This window comes from Ischnura elegans, chromosome 10 (genome assembly GCF_921293095.1).
Source record: "Ischnura elegans chromosome 10, ioIscEleg1.1, whole genome shotgun sequence".
Taxonomy (NCBI): domain Eukaryota; kingdom Metazoa; phylum Arthropoda; class Insecta; order Odonata; family Coenagrionidae; genus Ischnura; species Ischnura elegans.
The window spans coordinates 99,880,006-99,897,394 of NC_060255.1; the positions used below are offsets into that span (position 1 = coordinate 99,880,006).

The 17,389-nt window shown below is 38.9% G+C and overlaps 2 protein-coding genes across 3 annotated transcripts; one reads left to right on the top strand and one right to left on the bottom strand.

The window, feature by feature from the left end:
* Nucleotides 1-454: 454 nt before the first annotated feature.
* Nucleotides 455-14,649, bottom strand: LOC124166972 (vacuolar protein sorting-associated protein 26C). Of its 2 annotated transcripts, none has more exons than XM_046544721.1 (7): nucleotides 14,497-14,649; nucleotides 14,256-14,399; nucleotides 13,813-14,043; nucleotides 13,185-13,346; nucleotides 2,853-2,949; nucleotides 1,140-1,265; nucleotides 455-694 (listed from the first exon to the last, which is right to left on the bottom strand). In XM_046544721.1, the coding sequence occupies exons 1-7, from the start codon at nucleotides 14,551-14,553 to the stop codon at nucleotides 612-614; spliced, it is 900 nt and encodes a 299-aa protein (XP_046400677.1). In that variant the 5' UTR covers nucleotides 14,554-14,649; the 3' UTR covers nucleotides 455-611. The 2 variants fall into 2 exon arrangements, with proteins under 2 accessions (XP_046400677.1, XP_046400676.1); XM_046544720.1 differs by having other exon boundaries at nucleotides 13,185-13,349; nucleotides 14,497-14,648.
* Nucleotides 8,668-10,298, top strand: LOC124166973. Its single transcript, XM_046544722.1, has 3 exons — nucleotides 8,668-8,925; nucleotides 9,625-9,693; nucleotides 9,798-10,298. The coding sequence occupies exons 1-3, from the start codon at nucleotides 8,923-8,925 to the stop codon at nucleotides 10,248-10,250; spliced, it is 525 nt and encodes a 174-aa protein (XP_046400678.1). The 5' UTR covers nucleotides 8,668-8,922; the 3' UTR covers nucleotides 10,251-10,298.
* Nucleotides 14,650-17,389: the final 2,740 nt, after the last annotated feature.

Below are 17,389 nucleotides of genomic sequence, written 5' to 3' on the forward strand. Positions count from 1 at the left end.
ACTTCATTGTCAAATTCAGAAGGACATCCAAGGTTAATGGAAATTATAAGGTGAGCCTTCCTAATTGATCCATTAATAATATTCATTATGGTAATCAAAAGCAGAGGCTTAATAATAGAAACATTAAGGTCAAGAGTGATTCAAACAAATTCTAAATGCTTCCCACCTTTACAGAGGAAAAATGCAAAACGTGTTTGCCCCGAAAAGCTGCATCTTCATACAATGACCATCAATTACTCATGAGGCAAAGCTCTCTTCACCCAAACTGGTAAATATCTTTAGACTACATCTGAATAGGGAAAATTCTATAATGACAATCCTATCACTTCCCAGGAAAGTTATAAACAAAAAACTTCTATTGCAGGGGAATCACACAATAAGCGATTGTAAGCAAAATTACACCTCCGGATAATTAGTAAATTCTTTATATGAAGTCTTGAAACAAAAACAAATGTAAGAATTAACAAATTATTTAATAAACATTATTCAACAACATTAGATTCATATAATATATGATCAATAAAAATATAAAAAATGCACCATAACTGAGAATGGTATAAAATGTCTCTCCATTTGGTAAAACTTGTTGGAATGAGAGTCAACGGCCTCCTTTAGTGTCGAGTCAACACAATTGGAAAATTTTCAGTCACAAGATGGTCATCTTGAAAGAGGATGACAACATTTACCTCAAATTCTGAAAAGGAAGCAGCAACTAATTATTTAGTCCAGAATTCATAATTTCCAACCAATTAATGATGGATTTTGGCACATATTATATTTTTTTAAATTTTTGGGATCAAAATTAAATGAATTCATGCAGGAAAAAATGGGAAGAAACATTAGTTCAGTCAGCCTATTTTTACTCAATGTCGACACTAAAAGGAACATTGTCACCTAATTAATGCATTAACCCATTATTTTGCTAGAATGTATTGAAAATTTTAAGAGCATTATGGTTAAGGTTAAGTAATGAAATGGAAAATTGGGATAGTCTACAACAACACTATTCACTAAGGTAGTGAACCCCCAAGATAATATTTCTAATTCAAATCATATCATGTGCAAACATTTTGAAATTTTGGAAGTATAAACATTCAACACCTACAGTAGATTAAATAACTACCAAAACCATTACTCACCAACTTTAAAATTACTGGTTGTTAATGTTGGGCAGGTAAAAAGACGAGGAAATACCATGTATATTGGAATGGCTACTCCACAAGCTACATCACCTTCCCCTATTTGAATATTCTGGATCTCAGTGGCTGGAAATAAAGGAGTCATGTGAATGTCATACAAACACAGTCATTGAGGCAATAATTATTGCAATGAGTGCATTAAATACCAGAGAAAATGCTTAAGAGGAATTAAAGCTGGCAGAAGAGATAATAAGCACAGTTATTTTAAGAAATTCTGAGTAGGTCTGGTCTACAACGAGACATCTATTATCGCCGCTAAAAAGATCGCGGACTGGCGAAGAAAGCTGTCAATGAGTCTGGGAATTACTCTAAAATAACAGAATAAAGCTTAAATAAAAATATATTATAAAATATATTGGCACCCTGTCATGTTCTTCTCCTGTGGATTTATATGCTCTTTAGAGGACATGGTGGCTTATGCTGCCCAACATACGACGCTACACAACACCATAGTCTGGAGATTAACGCAAAAATTTGGAATGCTAGGGTGTTCCCTACAGGCCTTTTTCAAGGATAAGTTCCACCGATTCAGGCATGATGTAGGATGACATATTGAAATGAAAGGTAAATATACTTTTCCACAATTATTTAAAGCGTACAACACGTTTCGGCTCACAGAGCCATCATTTAGTACAAGACATTGTAGTACATGAGAATATCAAATTTATACCTTTTAGGAAAGGATTATTCAAGGTAATAATCACAGAGTACCCCGTACATACTTCTACCTGCAAGGGCACATTACGTGGGACTGTGGTACTATGCGCATAAACATGCTGCCTAGTGACAATGCATGCCTTGCAGCATAAGCCATCACGTCCTCTAAAGCCAACAAAACTCCAAGATTATGCCGTGCTAGAACTTGGCGCTGATTCAGGGAAACTTGCTTCAACACTCACAAGGAGACATCGCCAAAGTGATGTTCAGGATCTGGATGCGGATGTTATTTTCTAAAACTATATAGGTAAGATAGAAAAAGTCTCTCGGCTTTCTTCCACATAGGCCCAGGTTCAAGAGATATTCGCATGTAAAGATTTCGCGCAGCATGACGTCCCTTGAGTAAGCGCTCCCTCTCAACTACGGCCGTGGCGGTGCTGTATAAGGCATTAGTCCCCTAAACTGTAGTTGGTATCCCGGGTTTGAGTCCCAGTGTCGGCAATATTTTTTCTCTCTTCTAATATTTGAAATCACTGTTACATTTTATCCCCATTCGTTTTATTTAGTTACTTCGCGATTTTTTAAATTTAACATCAATTTATGGATTTTAAACAAAACTCCGAATTGTACCTTACCACGCAAATTGGGTCTCAAACCCTGGATCCCAACAACAAGTTAGGGGACTACTCCCTCTCAACACGGCCGTAGTTGGGAGCGAGCGCTTACTCAAGGGATGTCATGCTGCGTGAAATCTTTACATGCGAATATCTCTCAAACCCAGGCCTATGTGGAAGAAAGCCGTGACACTTTTTCTACCTTACCTATATAGTTTTAGAAAATAACATCCGAATCAAGATACCGAACATCACTTTGGTGATGTCTCCCTGTCAGTCAAGGCAAATGATTTTTCCTCCATGAAATGTTTGCAGTCATGGGATATGAAATGATCAGTCCAGGGATACTTCCTCGAAATGAGGAATAAAAAGAGAGCCTTACCATCCCTCGCATATCCTTCAGCACACCCACACGTCTCCACTCGAACCAGCTGCAGCTCCACTGACTTTATGGGCACTTCACATTGCTCAACCACAAGCTGAAACAAGAAAGTCAACACATTCAGGCCACTGGCCAATGAAAATAGAATCATAGGATTGAAGCTAAAATCATCTTCTTATAGTAATCCGGAAATCAGTTGAAAGAATTCAATTCCCATACGCAGTACTCTACCTGGGCAAAAAAGGGGTGTTTGGAAAGTTAGACAAGATGTCTGTGGGAATAAATACAACAACTTAAACTAAAATAACAATAAATCAAACTCTCATGCAAGCCCAGTCACTCATCTAGCAGATTTGCCAAGGGAACTGAATTCCACATAGGTATCAACCACGCCAACAGGAAAAAAATACAACTAATACGCACACTCACTCTCACGCTCCTCGCAAATTTGCTCTGAAGAAAAAAAAATTCCGCATGACACTCATGCACTCGCACACACACACACACAGTGAGTGAGCTTGCATGGTATTTTGTTGTATAGATCTTTTAGTTTTACAGATTTAATATCAGTTTTAATTGTTGTATTTAATTCAACTGGCATCTTGTCTACCTTCCCAAACCCCCTGTTTTTCCCAGCAAGAGTACAGCTTCGGGGAACTTACCTGTTTCAACTGTTTTACCGTCGTAGAGCATTTATTTTTTTGCATCCAAAAATCAGATAAGATTTTTCCTCCACCTTGAAATGTGAGGCTCACCAGCATTTGGAAAATGTGTTAACTCTGGCAAGATCAGTATTTTTCACCAGTCTGACAGTCCACATGTTTCTACATACCTCAACACATTTACTGAAATATTAGGATATGCAAACAACACTCCACAAAAAAAACATTTTTTTCAAAATTTTGTAGACTTTTTTTTTTCAAATTCTCAAAAATCTCTCTTTCCCAATCTGAAGAATTTATACTTCAGACTAAGTTAATATTCAATTTAAAATTATTACGAGTTAAATTCATTTAGTCAGTGAGTAAGCATCACGCAAAGTCAAGCGGTCAATGAATTATTTACAAGCAATCATTTTCAACTTTCATAGATAATGTTTCAGGAAGTGACAGCCAATAAAAAGATTCAAAAATGCCCACTGCAATGAGCTCAGAGAAAATAGTCAAATTATAAAATGTGTACAAATCTATAATTAGGACAATAAGAAAGCTACAAAGAATTTCTTTCTTTTGAAATGCATCTCCACCATGCCATTATAAAGGGAAGTGGAACCAGGATGTTTTCGTCCAAGAAGAAGGGGAAAGGAAGGGGAAGAGGAAGGTTAGGAGTTCTTGAAAGTGAAAAGGTGCAAATCCCGAGGCATAGTTTGTCACAGCTGGCTATTCTGAGACGTCACACAACAACATATTTATGCATATTTTGGAAATGGAAATCTTCCATTTCTGGATCACTACAATACCGAATTCGGTCACGGAAGTATTTACACCCACTCTTAACGCGTGAGGGAGGTGGAGGGGGAGGATGACTTGAGGCAAGGAAAGCGAAAGCGGAATACGGCAACAGAGATACACTTAGAGAATGCGGGAGAAGAGACAACTCAACAACATGGAGTTATTGTAACAAACACTCTACTTCCTTGGTTACTCCTATAGGTCAACTTGGGGGGGGGGGGGGGTAGGACCCAGGAGGCCAAGATTTTGGGTATAAAAACTCTCAAAATCTGAAGGAAGTCAGTTGGTGTTTGGGGAGTGACAACCGGGGCGTGTACCGCGAACGGTGGACAAACAGTAATCTCCCGTATTCTCCGATCTGTATTCCGAGACTCTGTCGGCCGAGGTATCTATTGCCTAGGGCGCAACCAGAATAGGAGAAGGCAAAAGAATTTACTACTCAGTCTGAGAGTTGCTGCCCTGCCGAAAATTCAGCCGTCACTCCGCCTAATCGAGCATCGCACGAGCTTCTCGAGGAGACCCGAAGGTAAAGTGTCTTTTCACTTTATTCACAAAGTGGAGTTTGAACCAATTCATTGCTTCCTGCACCCAAAGGCAAGAACCCACATGGCAAAGTCGGGTTCGACCCTCGCCTCTCACGAGAGAGGCCGGGGCGGACGCTACACAACTGTGATGTCATATTTTTATTTATTTAAAAACCAAAAATGGCACACAGGCTTTTAAATTGTTTGTTTTCATAAATAAATAATACCTAAAAGATAGCACAACAAACAAAAAAAAGAAAACAAAATTTTTTAACAGAAGGAGCATCATAGATTAGACAGTGGTGAATTGCTCAGGTGGCATTTTAAGGAGGATTTGTGAATAATGGCAGAGGAAAAGACGTCCGAGGAAGGGATTTTTGAAGCCATGGAGGTAAACAAGGAAGGTATTCAGTAGAAATGAGTGTGTTGAGAGATGGAAAGATGGAATTGCGGAATGTGAAGCAAAGAGTTATTACGTAAGGGGCATGGAGGAACATGAAAATGGAAAAGAGGGAGAATTTCATTAGTCTGGAGAGAACCGCTAAAGATTCTATGCAGAAATGTGAGATCAGATAAGGCACGGCAGCTAGTTATGTTATAAATGCTGAGGGAGGAAATGATAGAGTCTCGGTCATAATATCTGACTGTTGGGATTCGATGGTGGGCTACAGCAAGAAAGAAGTTGACAGGACGGTTGAGCAAGTTTAGAGTAGTGGGGCAGGCGGTAGACCAAGCTGGTGAGCAGTATTCCAGTATGGGGAGAAAACATACAAAAAATACTGTTCTTAAAGCGGTAGGGATGTGAAGGTCAGTTAGTCGATAGGGTATACCAGCAATGGCCATTTCTCTGCTCAGAATCATCGAAATGTTATCCTGAAATTTTAATTTATTATCAAAGATCACTCCTAGGTCACATTAGGAGGTTACAGGAGGGATAGGCTTGTTTACCAGGTTGTATGAATGCTTCAGGGGATTGTTTTTTTTATGTAAATGTCATCATCACCGATTTTGAGGGGTTGACTCGCAGCAGCCAAGTAGAGCATCACTCAGAGATAAAATTTAGAGCAGATTGAAGGGAATGTGAGTCCGAGGGGAAATCCACCTTTCTGAAAATTTTTCAATCATCCACATGCAGCAGAACAGAGCCAAGAGGGCTAATGCCATCAATGATGCCATCAATGAAGAGTACAAAGAGGAGGGGCCCAAGGACGCTTCCTAGCGGTACACCAGATTTAACTGGTAAGAGGATGAGATGCCATCAATCAATACGCATTGGTATGATGAACTGAGGAAGCTGTGGATCAAAGATAGAAACTTCGAATGTATATTGTAACAGTGTTTAAGTTCATGCATGAGTAATGTGTGGTGAAAACTGTCAAAGGCTTTCGAGAAGTCTACATAGTAAACATCGAGCTGTGAGCTAGACTTGAAAGAATTGGTAATATGGTGGTGCAGTACTGCAAGGTTAGAGACACACAACCCACCAGGAAGGAAACCATGCTGATGGGGGAATATGTAGGGGAGGGAGAAGTGAAGAAGACAACTATGCATGATTCCCCCAAAAATAATGGACAGTACAGGTAGAATGAAAAATGGGCGATGATTTTCAACGATTCCTTTGGGACCAGATTTTAAAATTCGTGTGATATTTGCACTCTTCCAGTGTGCAGGGAATGCTCGAATGGAGAAGAACCTATTGAAGAGGATGTAGATGGGGACGCAAAGGGTGTTGGTGGTGCGAGAGAGAAAGAGGGAGCCGATATTGTCTGATCCTGTGGCCTTCGAGAAGGGCAGTGCCATTAAAAAGGACAGAACTTCTTTAGGATCGGTGGAGATGGATGAAAGGGACTGGTGGCATGTGGGTTGAAGCTTATGGAGTGGGAGTGTTGGAGTGGCAGTGTTGAAGTTGGCACAAAAATACTCAATGAATGCACCCCCGGACGCTCATCACCATGAGAACTCAGTCAATAGCAGGAAACAGAAGTAGGGATTCTGTGTAACTTTCTTCTAGTATTAATAAGGGTCCAGAATCGTTTCGGATTGTCATAAATTCCATCCAAAATTTCTCGGGTATGGTTCTTGCAGTCCCAGCAGATGAGGAAGCACAAATGGCAACGTAGTGTAACGAACAAGGCACAGGACAGGGGGCTAGGATGTTGTTTCCAATGCTTCAAGGCCTTGAGTTTATTTCTCAGAGCAAGTGTTGTCTCTGTGGAATGCCAGATGGGTCTTTTTTTAAACAGATGGAAAACTGGGATGAAATCATCAATGGCAGCATGGAGAAGGTCATAAAAGACTTCCTTAAAAATCTTCTGGAGATCCTTCCTCCAGCAGAGCCCAGGGAGGAAGTGAAAGTGCATGGTTAAGCTCGGGCCAAGCAGCTTTGTTCAGTGCTTTGAGGACCTTGGGGGGATGGGGAGAACAAGGGAGCACTCAAGCGACTCGTGGTCAGATGTGAAAATGTTTCTCCCACCAGTAATTGAGGGAAGTTGGACGGACGATAGCACTAAATCCAGAGTTGCCAGATTTCTGGTGGGAGAGGAGTTGCACTGCTCAAGCCGTAGCCCATGGATAAAATGATGGATGAAATAATCATTAGGGGGGGTGGTGGTGCAGCCATCGGTACGGGATGTCCAGTGAATAGATAGATTGAAGTCCCCAAATAACAGAACATCACCAAGAGAGTGGACACAGAGAACCAAGGCAAAACACTCTTTGAGGACGGATAGGGCACTATTGGGTGGGCAATAAAAGCAACCAATGAATAATTTCCGACCGCAGTTTCTGCCATGATTAACTTGAATTTCTGTCCATACTATTTCACAGTTCAGTTCCAGAAGCATCACCCAAATTACAGGAAAATTTGCATCAATACCCAAAAGTACACCCCCAACACGAGAGGGTCGATCCCGTCGAAAAATTTTGTGGGAGGAAGCAAAATTCAACTCATAGTCAAAAACTTTTTCACTAAGCCATGTTTCAATAAGCGCAATCACTTGGAAAGAGGAGAGTTCACTGATGTGGGCGGCAAGGTCCGAGAATTTGTTCAGAATGCTCCTCGTGTTCTTGTAGTACATATTGCACATTGGACCTGGATTAACCCTTTGAGTACCACCAATTTTTTGAATCCCACTCCCAGACGCGCCATGGGTATTTTGCTAATTTTGTTGGCCTTCATTCAAAACTTAATAATTTGCTTATTTATGGCTGTTTTTGCGTAATTCTTTTTGCACTAGGTAGTGAATTCTTTCTGATGAATCGACATTAAAAAATAATGGCCATTTTTTTCGTAAAATGCAATTGTTCTAGTTTATTTTTAATTTTACGAGATTGAATAATTTAATATTTCACTTTTGACCCAAAAATTGAGAAATTAAATCCTCTTTACATGAACAAAACAATAATAAATATGAAATACAATTTTTTTACAGAGAAGTGCATAGTAAAGGAAACTTAATTCCTTTGAGGTCATGTATGGACTCATTCTTTTTTATACTTGGTGCACATTACTAATCTTCAAATCTTGCAGAGGTATACACTGACTGTGGAATATTATAAAACATGTCACCGAAGAACACAGCAGGAAGGTAGATCGCGTGAAAAGAGTTCTACTGGCGAGAATAGGAGGGGCGAGAGACTTTGAAAGAAACCACTTTCCATTGTTCTCAGGTAACTTGAAACTTTTGCTCGATGACAATCAACCTTTCTCAGGATAAAGAGCTATGAGCTCTTCTAGCTCCCCATTCCTCTTCCATTACTAATTTTTCACAAGGAAATTACTTCCATGATAAACATGCTTAAATTATGTCCGAAATACATCGTGTTTGGTTTAAATGCATTTTACGAATATTCCAATCCAATTAACACGTTCAACGCTGACTGACGACGATCGTCGTCCGCCGGGTGCTATCCAGTGACGCCGGACGACGATCGTCGTCCAAGTCCGCTCTCCCTTTCCAAGGCCATATACGAGAGACGCCGACCCATAGCGCTTCCATTTCGCTTGTCAGTCGTTCATTAGCCCTCAGAGCGAGTGCATCGCCAGTAGCCGGAGCGACTCATCTCCAGGAAGGTTCCTACAGCTGTTTCTTTTCGATGGTAAGTTACACTTTTTTTTTTGTTAATTATCACTCTCCTTTTGTGGTTTTAATGTGTACCGACCCCTTTTTAACGTAAAACAACTTTCGTATGTGGTAAAAATCATTAGTTGAAAGTTTTGCATTTTTTTATTTGAGATTTCCTCCCCCCCCCTTTCACCCCCGCATTCTCCTCGTACCCATATTACGATTTCATCGGTGTTTTTTTATTTTTTTATAATTTTTTTTGTAGATATATCGCTTGTGATAAAATTTTGAAATTGCGTTTACAAAATAACTTCGTGAATGTAAAGTTGTTTTTTAATTGTATTTTAAAGCAGAGAAGTAAAGTCGTTGTTCAGTGAAATTGTTACATTATGTGAAAATAATTTTCGTTTTGGACAGATACTCATTATTCTAGTTTAGATTGAGGCTAAGCATTACAATGCATTCCGGACCATGTGATTACATTGCTGCATTTAATTTTACCAGGAATATGCTATTAGCAAATATTTTACGTTTTTTTACTAGTTTGTCTTCAATAGGTGATAATTTGCAGTATTTTACTCCAGTCACTTGTAACTTGAATATTTGCTTTATGACATTCGATAAATATTTATCATCATTTGCGCTTGTTGTTATTGTAATTTTAATAAAAGTACTATTATTGATTTGCTTCAATTTTGTCTGCTGATATTGTTTCTTTTTCTCCTGTATATAGCAAACAAGTGGAAGCGAAATTTTACAAATATTTCCTGATAACTTCCGATCCAAGTTCTTTGGCAGTAAGGTACGTGATATCATAAACATTACTCAATTATTTCATTGCTATGCGATGTTTTTTCTTGTTATACATTCATATAAACACGTACTTGTAAACATTCTTGTTTTCAGAAAGGAAACGCGGAGGTAACACGGAGGAATGGACCGCAAAGGGACTACCGGGGAAAGGGGTCCCGAAGAAAGGGAAGCGGGGTGTCAAAAGCCAGTCTATTGAGAAAACCACCCAACTCCCCTCAAAACCTCCCCTTCCAACCTCCAGCAGTAACCCCAGCCCTTCGAGTTCTGGTGAAAGCCGCCAGCCCCCTGACACCCCTTCTCGTCCCCCAAGTCCGCAGCCATCGGCCTCGCGGTCATTTCCACCCCCAAAAAGGAAGAGGAGGGAGGAAGAAAGAAGATTCGGGAGGGTGCTTTCTGCAGAGGAGATGGCGGAACTTCTTTCTATGGACGAAGAAAGCGACGATTCCTCCTTCGGGGAAACAGAGTGGGGATCCTCGGAGGATGAAGAAGAAGGTAGGGTGGGTGATCCCTCAAGATATGCTTCTCCTTCCTCTCCTGGCCCTCTAGGCTCTCAGTCCCCTCCCCTTACGACGAGAACTGCGACAAAGACTTACACTTGGACGGACAAAAGACCAACCCACCCACAATTCCCCTTCACTGACACCCCTGGCCTCAATATGCAAGACTCAGGAGACGATCCCCGTAAGTATTTTGACCTCCTCATGACAGATGACATGGTGGACTTGATAGTGACGGAGACAAATAGACAAGCAGACGTTTTAATTTCTGCTAATGTATTTCCCAGAGCAAGAATAACGAAGTGGAAGCCGCTCACATCGGTGGAATTTTTAACGTTTTTGGGGGTTCTCTACCACATGGGCACATGCCCATTGAGTATAATATCCGACTATTGGAGTGTAGACCCCCTTTTCAATTATCCTTGCTTTAGGAAATGCATTAGCAGGGACAGGTTCACCACGATCATGCAAGCTCTGCATTTTGCGAGTAATCCTGGTCGTGATGAGCCGCAACCGTCTGATCGACTCTACAAAATCAGTCCGTCATACTCCGAACCTATTCCTCGTTCCTCTCCCAGCCTAACCTCCAGGGTCCTTGGATTGTCTAAGCACTTTCCGGAAACACATGACATCGACCAAAAACGAAAACGTGTCCCTCAACGACGCTGCACGTTCTGTAAGTCTAGAGGGTTCAGGAAGGAGACGGCATATTTTTGCCCCGCCTGTGAGGGATGCCCACCCCTGTTATTGAAGCCATGCTTTGAAGCATTTCATAGAAATGTTCAATGTTAGCCCTCTCCATGATTGAATGTATTAAATATTATGTATTCCATTATTAAATGTTATGTAAAATTTAAGTATTAAATGATAATAATTTCAAAATATTTTTTATTTTGCCTGGTTTTCGGTCCCCCCACCATGTACCTGGTGAAAACCGTTGTTTCCTTTAGGGAGTGCAGAGGAAGAGCGAAAGATGTAAAATTCTATTGTTTCCTAACTTTGGTATTCCCTCCTGGAACGGGTAAGAAGCATTAGCGCAAGTTCCTGGAAGATAGGGATCAGCACCCGGGTCGGGTTCGGGTGATTAGCACTTCGGAAGTTGTCGTCTAAACCCAATTTTTGTATCCACTTGGAATGTCATCTCCTTCTCTGTATTATTCCTCCTTTGTTTGTTTCAACGCAAAAATATATTTCCCGGAAATTGCGCCGAAAAAATAAAAACGAGTCTGAAAAATTATGCTTCGAAATATTTTATACATTTTAGTTTCAATGAATGAAAAATCATTTTTTATATATAGATAAATGGTTAGAGCAGGTCCTTTTTTTCATTTAAAACAATGTAATTTTGAAATTTGAGCGAATTTACTTTGAGACTCATGAAAACTGAACATAATATAACTCATTATTTTCAGAAATAATAATAACGTATTGTTTTCAACAGTAATACTATTGTTAATGCTAAGATAAGTTTTTAAAGAATGGATTTGAACAATATTACAATAACACCGTCAATGGGTAGAAAAACGGCATTGAATTCGATAAAAGGAATTTGTGATCAAATGAACACTAGCCGTCCTTATAGGTTGGGCGAAACTCCCGTCCTCTTAGTGTTAATTTAAATATATAAAATTTACATCTTTATTTGTTTTAAATTCCCACCTCGTCTTTGATTTGAAAGATATATTCCTCGTCGGATCCTTCAAATAGAAATTCAAAAAGTTGAAATAGAAAAGGTTATGCCACATAATTCTCTATCAACGACTAAGAAATTCGAATATTACACAGCCATCAAAGTTCTTGCTAATTAATATTTACGGCACGGATCAATTTATATTCAATTGACATGTCAGATTAGAGACAGAACATGGCATACGGTAAAAAGAAAAAGTCATCGGAAAAATGGGCTCAATTATGCAACCACGCATTACACGACTGCTATGCTATCCGGTGACGTCGGACGACGATCGTCGTCAAATTTGAAATTGCGATTTTTCATAAAAAAAAATTTTTTTCGTAACTTCCAATGAACAATCTATTCAAAATGAGACCAAAACCATCTAAAACCAAAGAATTAAAATTCAGTCACCGGCAAAACTTAAAAAAATTACCGCCGCGTTGAAAGTGTTAAGATACCGCACCATTTGCCAAAAGCCATTGTAAAGGCCTGGTTACATGGTGCATTAAACCATACGGGTTAATTTTTAGTTTTTTAGTTTTAGTTTTTAGTTATTTTTAGTTTTTGTTGCCACCAGGTGGCTCTGTTATGAGTTCAACTTGTGCGAATGCATGAACGAAATTAGAACAGATTCTATTTTCCGTTCATGCATTTGTACATTTTGGGGTGGTTACACGGTGAATTTTTCCGTTCATTTCTCGCATTTTCTCGCACTCATACATTTAGACATTAACCCGTACGGGTTAATGCACCGTGTAACCAGGCCTTAAAACATAATTGGGCCCAATAGGTGACTCATACCGCAATTACCCTCCAGAAACGGGGAGCATTGAAGCAGTTTAGCTGCTAAAGGTCAGTTGGTGAGAAAGGGGGAGGGGTGAAACTAGTTTCTTTTGTTCTCATGTGACTTGATATTATATTTCAAAGCATACGATATATAACCTTCAAAATGCGAACCTTATTGGAGCCATGACCTGGGGTGTCTGGGGCCTGTTGGGTGGTCATGCAAAAGAGGGAAACGTTAGAGGGGTGGACTAAGTCTTGAGTAGATGGATGGGATAGTGGATTTTGAGAAATGTGCGACGTAGTTACATTCCTACAGCAGTGAGCTTCTCCCAATTGTAATTTCATCTCTTGAGAAATATTTACAATAAGTGTCTTTCGCATTTAGCCTTGATTAGCTGATTGGAGAGACTATTGGGGAGCTGCGTATCGAACCAATCTAAGGAGTGATGACTGTTGGAGTTGATGATGACAATAAACAACATCAAAATTCACTTAACATAAATCTTTAAATAATTTACCCACCATTCCTGTGAATGGCTTGGTCACACAGCAGACAGTCGAATCCACTTTCCCAGTGATGCAAAATCTAGGAACACGTGCCTTCTCCCGATCACGAACATTTTGCAAAGATTCTGGACTCATGGTGAAGGACACTGGGTGTGGGATTGCCTTTTCCCCAGAGTTCTCCTGAAAGCAAAATATAATACTGAAAACAAACCATTTTCATCATTCTACCTATCACAGAAATGAGTTACTACTCTTAATTTTCTGAGGTCTTTGGTATGAAAACTAATTGTGTAAACCTATATTAGCAACTTGTATGCATATTATACATATTATAGAAATGGACTCAATGGTACAGCCTTATTTTCATCATGCTAAACTGATACCATCAGTATGGCAATCAACATGGTAACAGACCATGGTATGGCAAAGCAGTTTTTCCATTCACGGTTGATGAGTAAACATGGCAGCAGGTTATCAGAAAAATCAAACAGGACAATTTGAAATGAATTCTACCCGAGAATTTGTATATTTTAGATGCTAATAATGCTTTTAGGCCACTAAAAATGTATTTGAACATCGGCAATGAGCAATGCCGAAAATTTTCAAGATGTTTCATGGAGACACTCACTAACAATTTACTCACCTTATACTCGACAATAAACTCAGCAACTTTACACAGATCTTTAGCAAGGAAACTTCTTTTCATCTCACACCTCAAAAGGTACTGGATATTGACGAACACGCCGTGGTAAGTCTCATAAAGCGTTCTTTGACCTCTCGGTTTCAGGGGAAACTCAAATGGTATTTCTGTTTTACCAGATGGAATTTTTCCTGGGGCTGCAACTTCAATGGAGCAATGGACGAGCTGAATGGGCTGGAACAAAAATTGACGTCATAGTACCAGAATCCGCCTGAGTTTATAACGCCGTAGCGAAGGCATTATTGATATATAATCATGCATTACTATTTATCCCCACGAACCATCAGGTTTTTCAAATTTTAACTCATTATCTTACTCAGAAAATACGAGCATATATATTCCATAAAACAACAACATGAAATAAAAAGGTTTTGCAAAGATCTTACTTTGGCCGAGTTGTAAAAAGCATCGAATATTCCGACATTTTTCCCACTTAGTTGCAAGTTTACGGTTCCTTCCATCGTCAAAGAGATTCCATCATGTTTAATATCACTTGGAGAGCTAATTACGACGACACCACCGATATTCTCCTATAAATTGAGACATTATCAATACCGCGGCACATAGCATTACATTCAAAGCTCCTCATGAAATATGGTTAACAGAAAAATAACATATCACTCTTACCCCTTCATGATACACTTTGTTCGCTTTTTTCAATTTTATATCAAGATTAATCGACATCTCAGTGATGTAATGTTATATAACTAATAAATTTGACACAAAAACAAAATTTCTCCCATTCGTACTTTGTATTTCGGGCTTGCGATTTCAAATGTTTAAAAAAAATAGGCGAGACAGGCGCATTTAGCGCCAATTCGACCGAACTTTGATTGACGGTCGTTGACTTCGGTTCCTACAAAATAGCAAAGGCCAGGTAAATTAAACCATTTCAATTTGGTCAATTCTTCCTTTTATTTTAAATTATAAATTCTCAAAGGAATTTCATATGATAAATGAAGAGTGATCTATTTATTCAAGTTCATTACCCCTTATTACTATCTTTTTTAGCCCACTTCCTTACCTCTGTAGAACTACATAATCCAGGTCTCTTGCAATGATTCGCAACCTTCAGACGCGTATTCAATTTTTTCCGGTAATACTATAACTGCGATAAGCAATATAAACTTTCTACTAAAGATCACCATATTTTACTATTTTTCGCTTGCATTTACTGTCTATAGCTCTTCACCCTCCTCTCATTAAATCTTTATAACCATTGTAAATAAAAAAGGCTAAAATTAAGGTTCATCTTCGCTGACTCCCTGGAATTTTTTTACTAGATACAAATCAAAGAATTGACTCAGAGTGTCTTAGGGTGCTCATTCCTCCAAAATCCCTGGACCACTCTTTTTTAATTATCTGAATATTTTGATCGCCGAGGTTCATATTTTATATATCTATTTTATATTGGTACAGATATATATTTAAAGGTACAGATTGTTTTTTTCCTGGAGTGGGGCTATGCATTCAATATACTTATTGACCTCAGTGACTTGCGCTGGTGAGATGCACCCCCTGCAATATCTGACATCTGGATCTACCCCTGGCTCTGAAGAAATTATAAGCTATACATGAGAGTTTCTTTCTGCTCAGCTTTCATCTTTTTATTAATATCGATTGGAACTATTTTCACGAAAACCTTCAACCTAAAGTTAAATCTTTTTACTTGTAAATGCTTTTCTTTACTTATTTATACTATAAATACTTTACTTCTTTTCATCACAACCCACACAGCAGAAATACGTCTCGGATACGTCTCTGAGACGTCTCGAATATCGCATGTTACGTCTCAGAGACATTCTGAGAGCTTCAGAGACATCTATGAGACTTCTCTGAGATGTCACTATGTCCAAAAAAATGGTCTATGAGATGTCTCATGAGACGTCTCAGATAAGTCTCTGAGATGTCTCATAAGAGTTTGTACTCTGGTATGCTTAAAAATGTAGGCAAAAAATAATCAAATGCAAATTATACAGTTATGACCTACTTATCTCGATCATTTTTAGCGACGAATTTTGTGATGGATGACCTTTTGAAAATAAGAAACCCATATTAAATGTCGTGATTTTTATAATCAAAACTGCGCAATTACACCGAAAAATAATATGGAAGGCATTGATGGCGTTTAAATAAGTTTTTTTTTTTAATTTCCTGAACGGCTCACGATTACATCTCTGAGACATCTCTGAGACATTTGCGATATTCGAGACATTCGAGATCATAGTGAGACGTCTCTGAGAGGTTCGTTGCTATGTGGGAAAAGACAAGTTAGAATTTAAAATAATGATAAGATTGCTGCAGTATTGGTCAAATGCTCTCTGCATTTTTGAGAGCTATGTCTTCATATTACTTGAGCCTGGTCAAGCCGTATTATATAATTTTCTGGATAACACAGTCAATCCGTCATCCCTTTTACAATCGCTTTCCAAATTTACAACTTTCAGTCTGCGAAAAGCCAAGCATGGTGTTTCAATTTCTCTTACAATTACTGCCCGTGCTATCTGATTAGCTGTAGGGGATGAAAAATGGATGCGCTGAGTAACAGCGAAAGGGAAGGGACTTTTCCATTCCAGGAGGAAAATTGATCTTGTGAAATGATCATTTGGCTATCATCATTGGAGCGATCGAAGGAACAAAAAAATGATCATGTGATACAGACTTAACCGAACCACACCATCATGCAATTTTTCCATGTTTTTTTCTCATTCACTCTTTTCCCATTTTACATTTCCATATTTTCTTTATTTCACATGGAGTGGATTGCAGGCTCTGGGAGCTGTTAGTTTCCAAGATGGGCTGGAGAATGTGAGAATCAGGAGTGCCCAATAGTGTGGGTGAAAGAAGAGCGGAGGGGGAGGGTGACGATGCTTCTCCATGGAGCACCTCTCATATTATCACTCTGTCCCCTTTGAATAGCATTTGTAGTCATTGCAACCTGCACACCCACTTCTTATCTTTCTTATCTACTCCTACTACCTATCATGCCATTTTGTTGAAACACCCATGCCATCACGGCAGTATCAAAGCATGAAGGTAATCTCAGGGATTGAGAATAACCATTTCAGTGAAGCAATTATAATTTATGTTAGCTTGATTACCAACTTCGTGCTCCTAAGAAAATAGAACAAAAAAAATTTTCCTGAGTTTCCAGATGCATGGTATGGACACGTACCATGCATTTGGAAACTCAGGAATCTTTAAAGTGTTTAGAGGCTTAGAAGTCTGTTTGTGGACAGACTCCCAAATGACTGGAATTTCTGGAAAAACTGAAAATATGGCAATCTTTAAGGTGGCTCTCTGATGAAAGTTATTATATTCCTAGCTTTTCAACGTTTTAAAATACTTGATGAATATCTAGAAGCAAGGGTGGATCCAGGATTTTTTTCTGGGGGGACACTAGGGTCTGACAGGCAGACGTTCTTCTTATATTTATTTGGGATTAAAAACTACATGCAACTATTACTCTACAAAAAATACTCTTAATTTTAATATAAAAGTAATTAATATGTAAATAAAG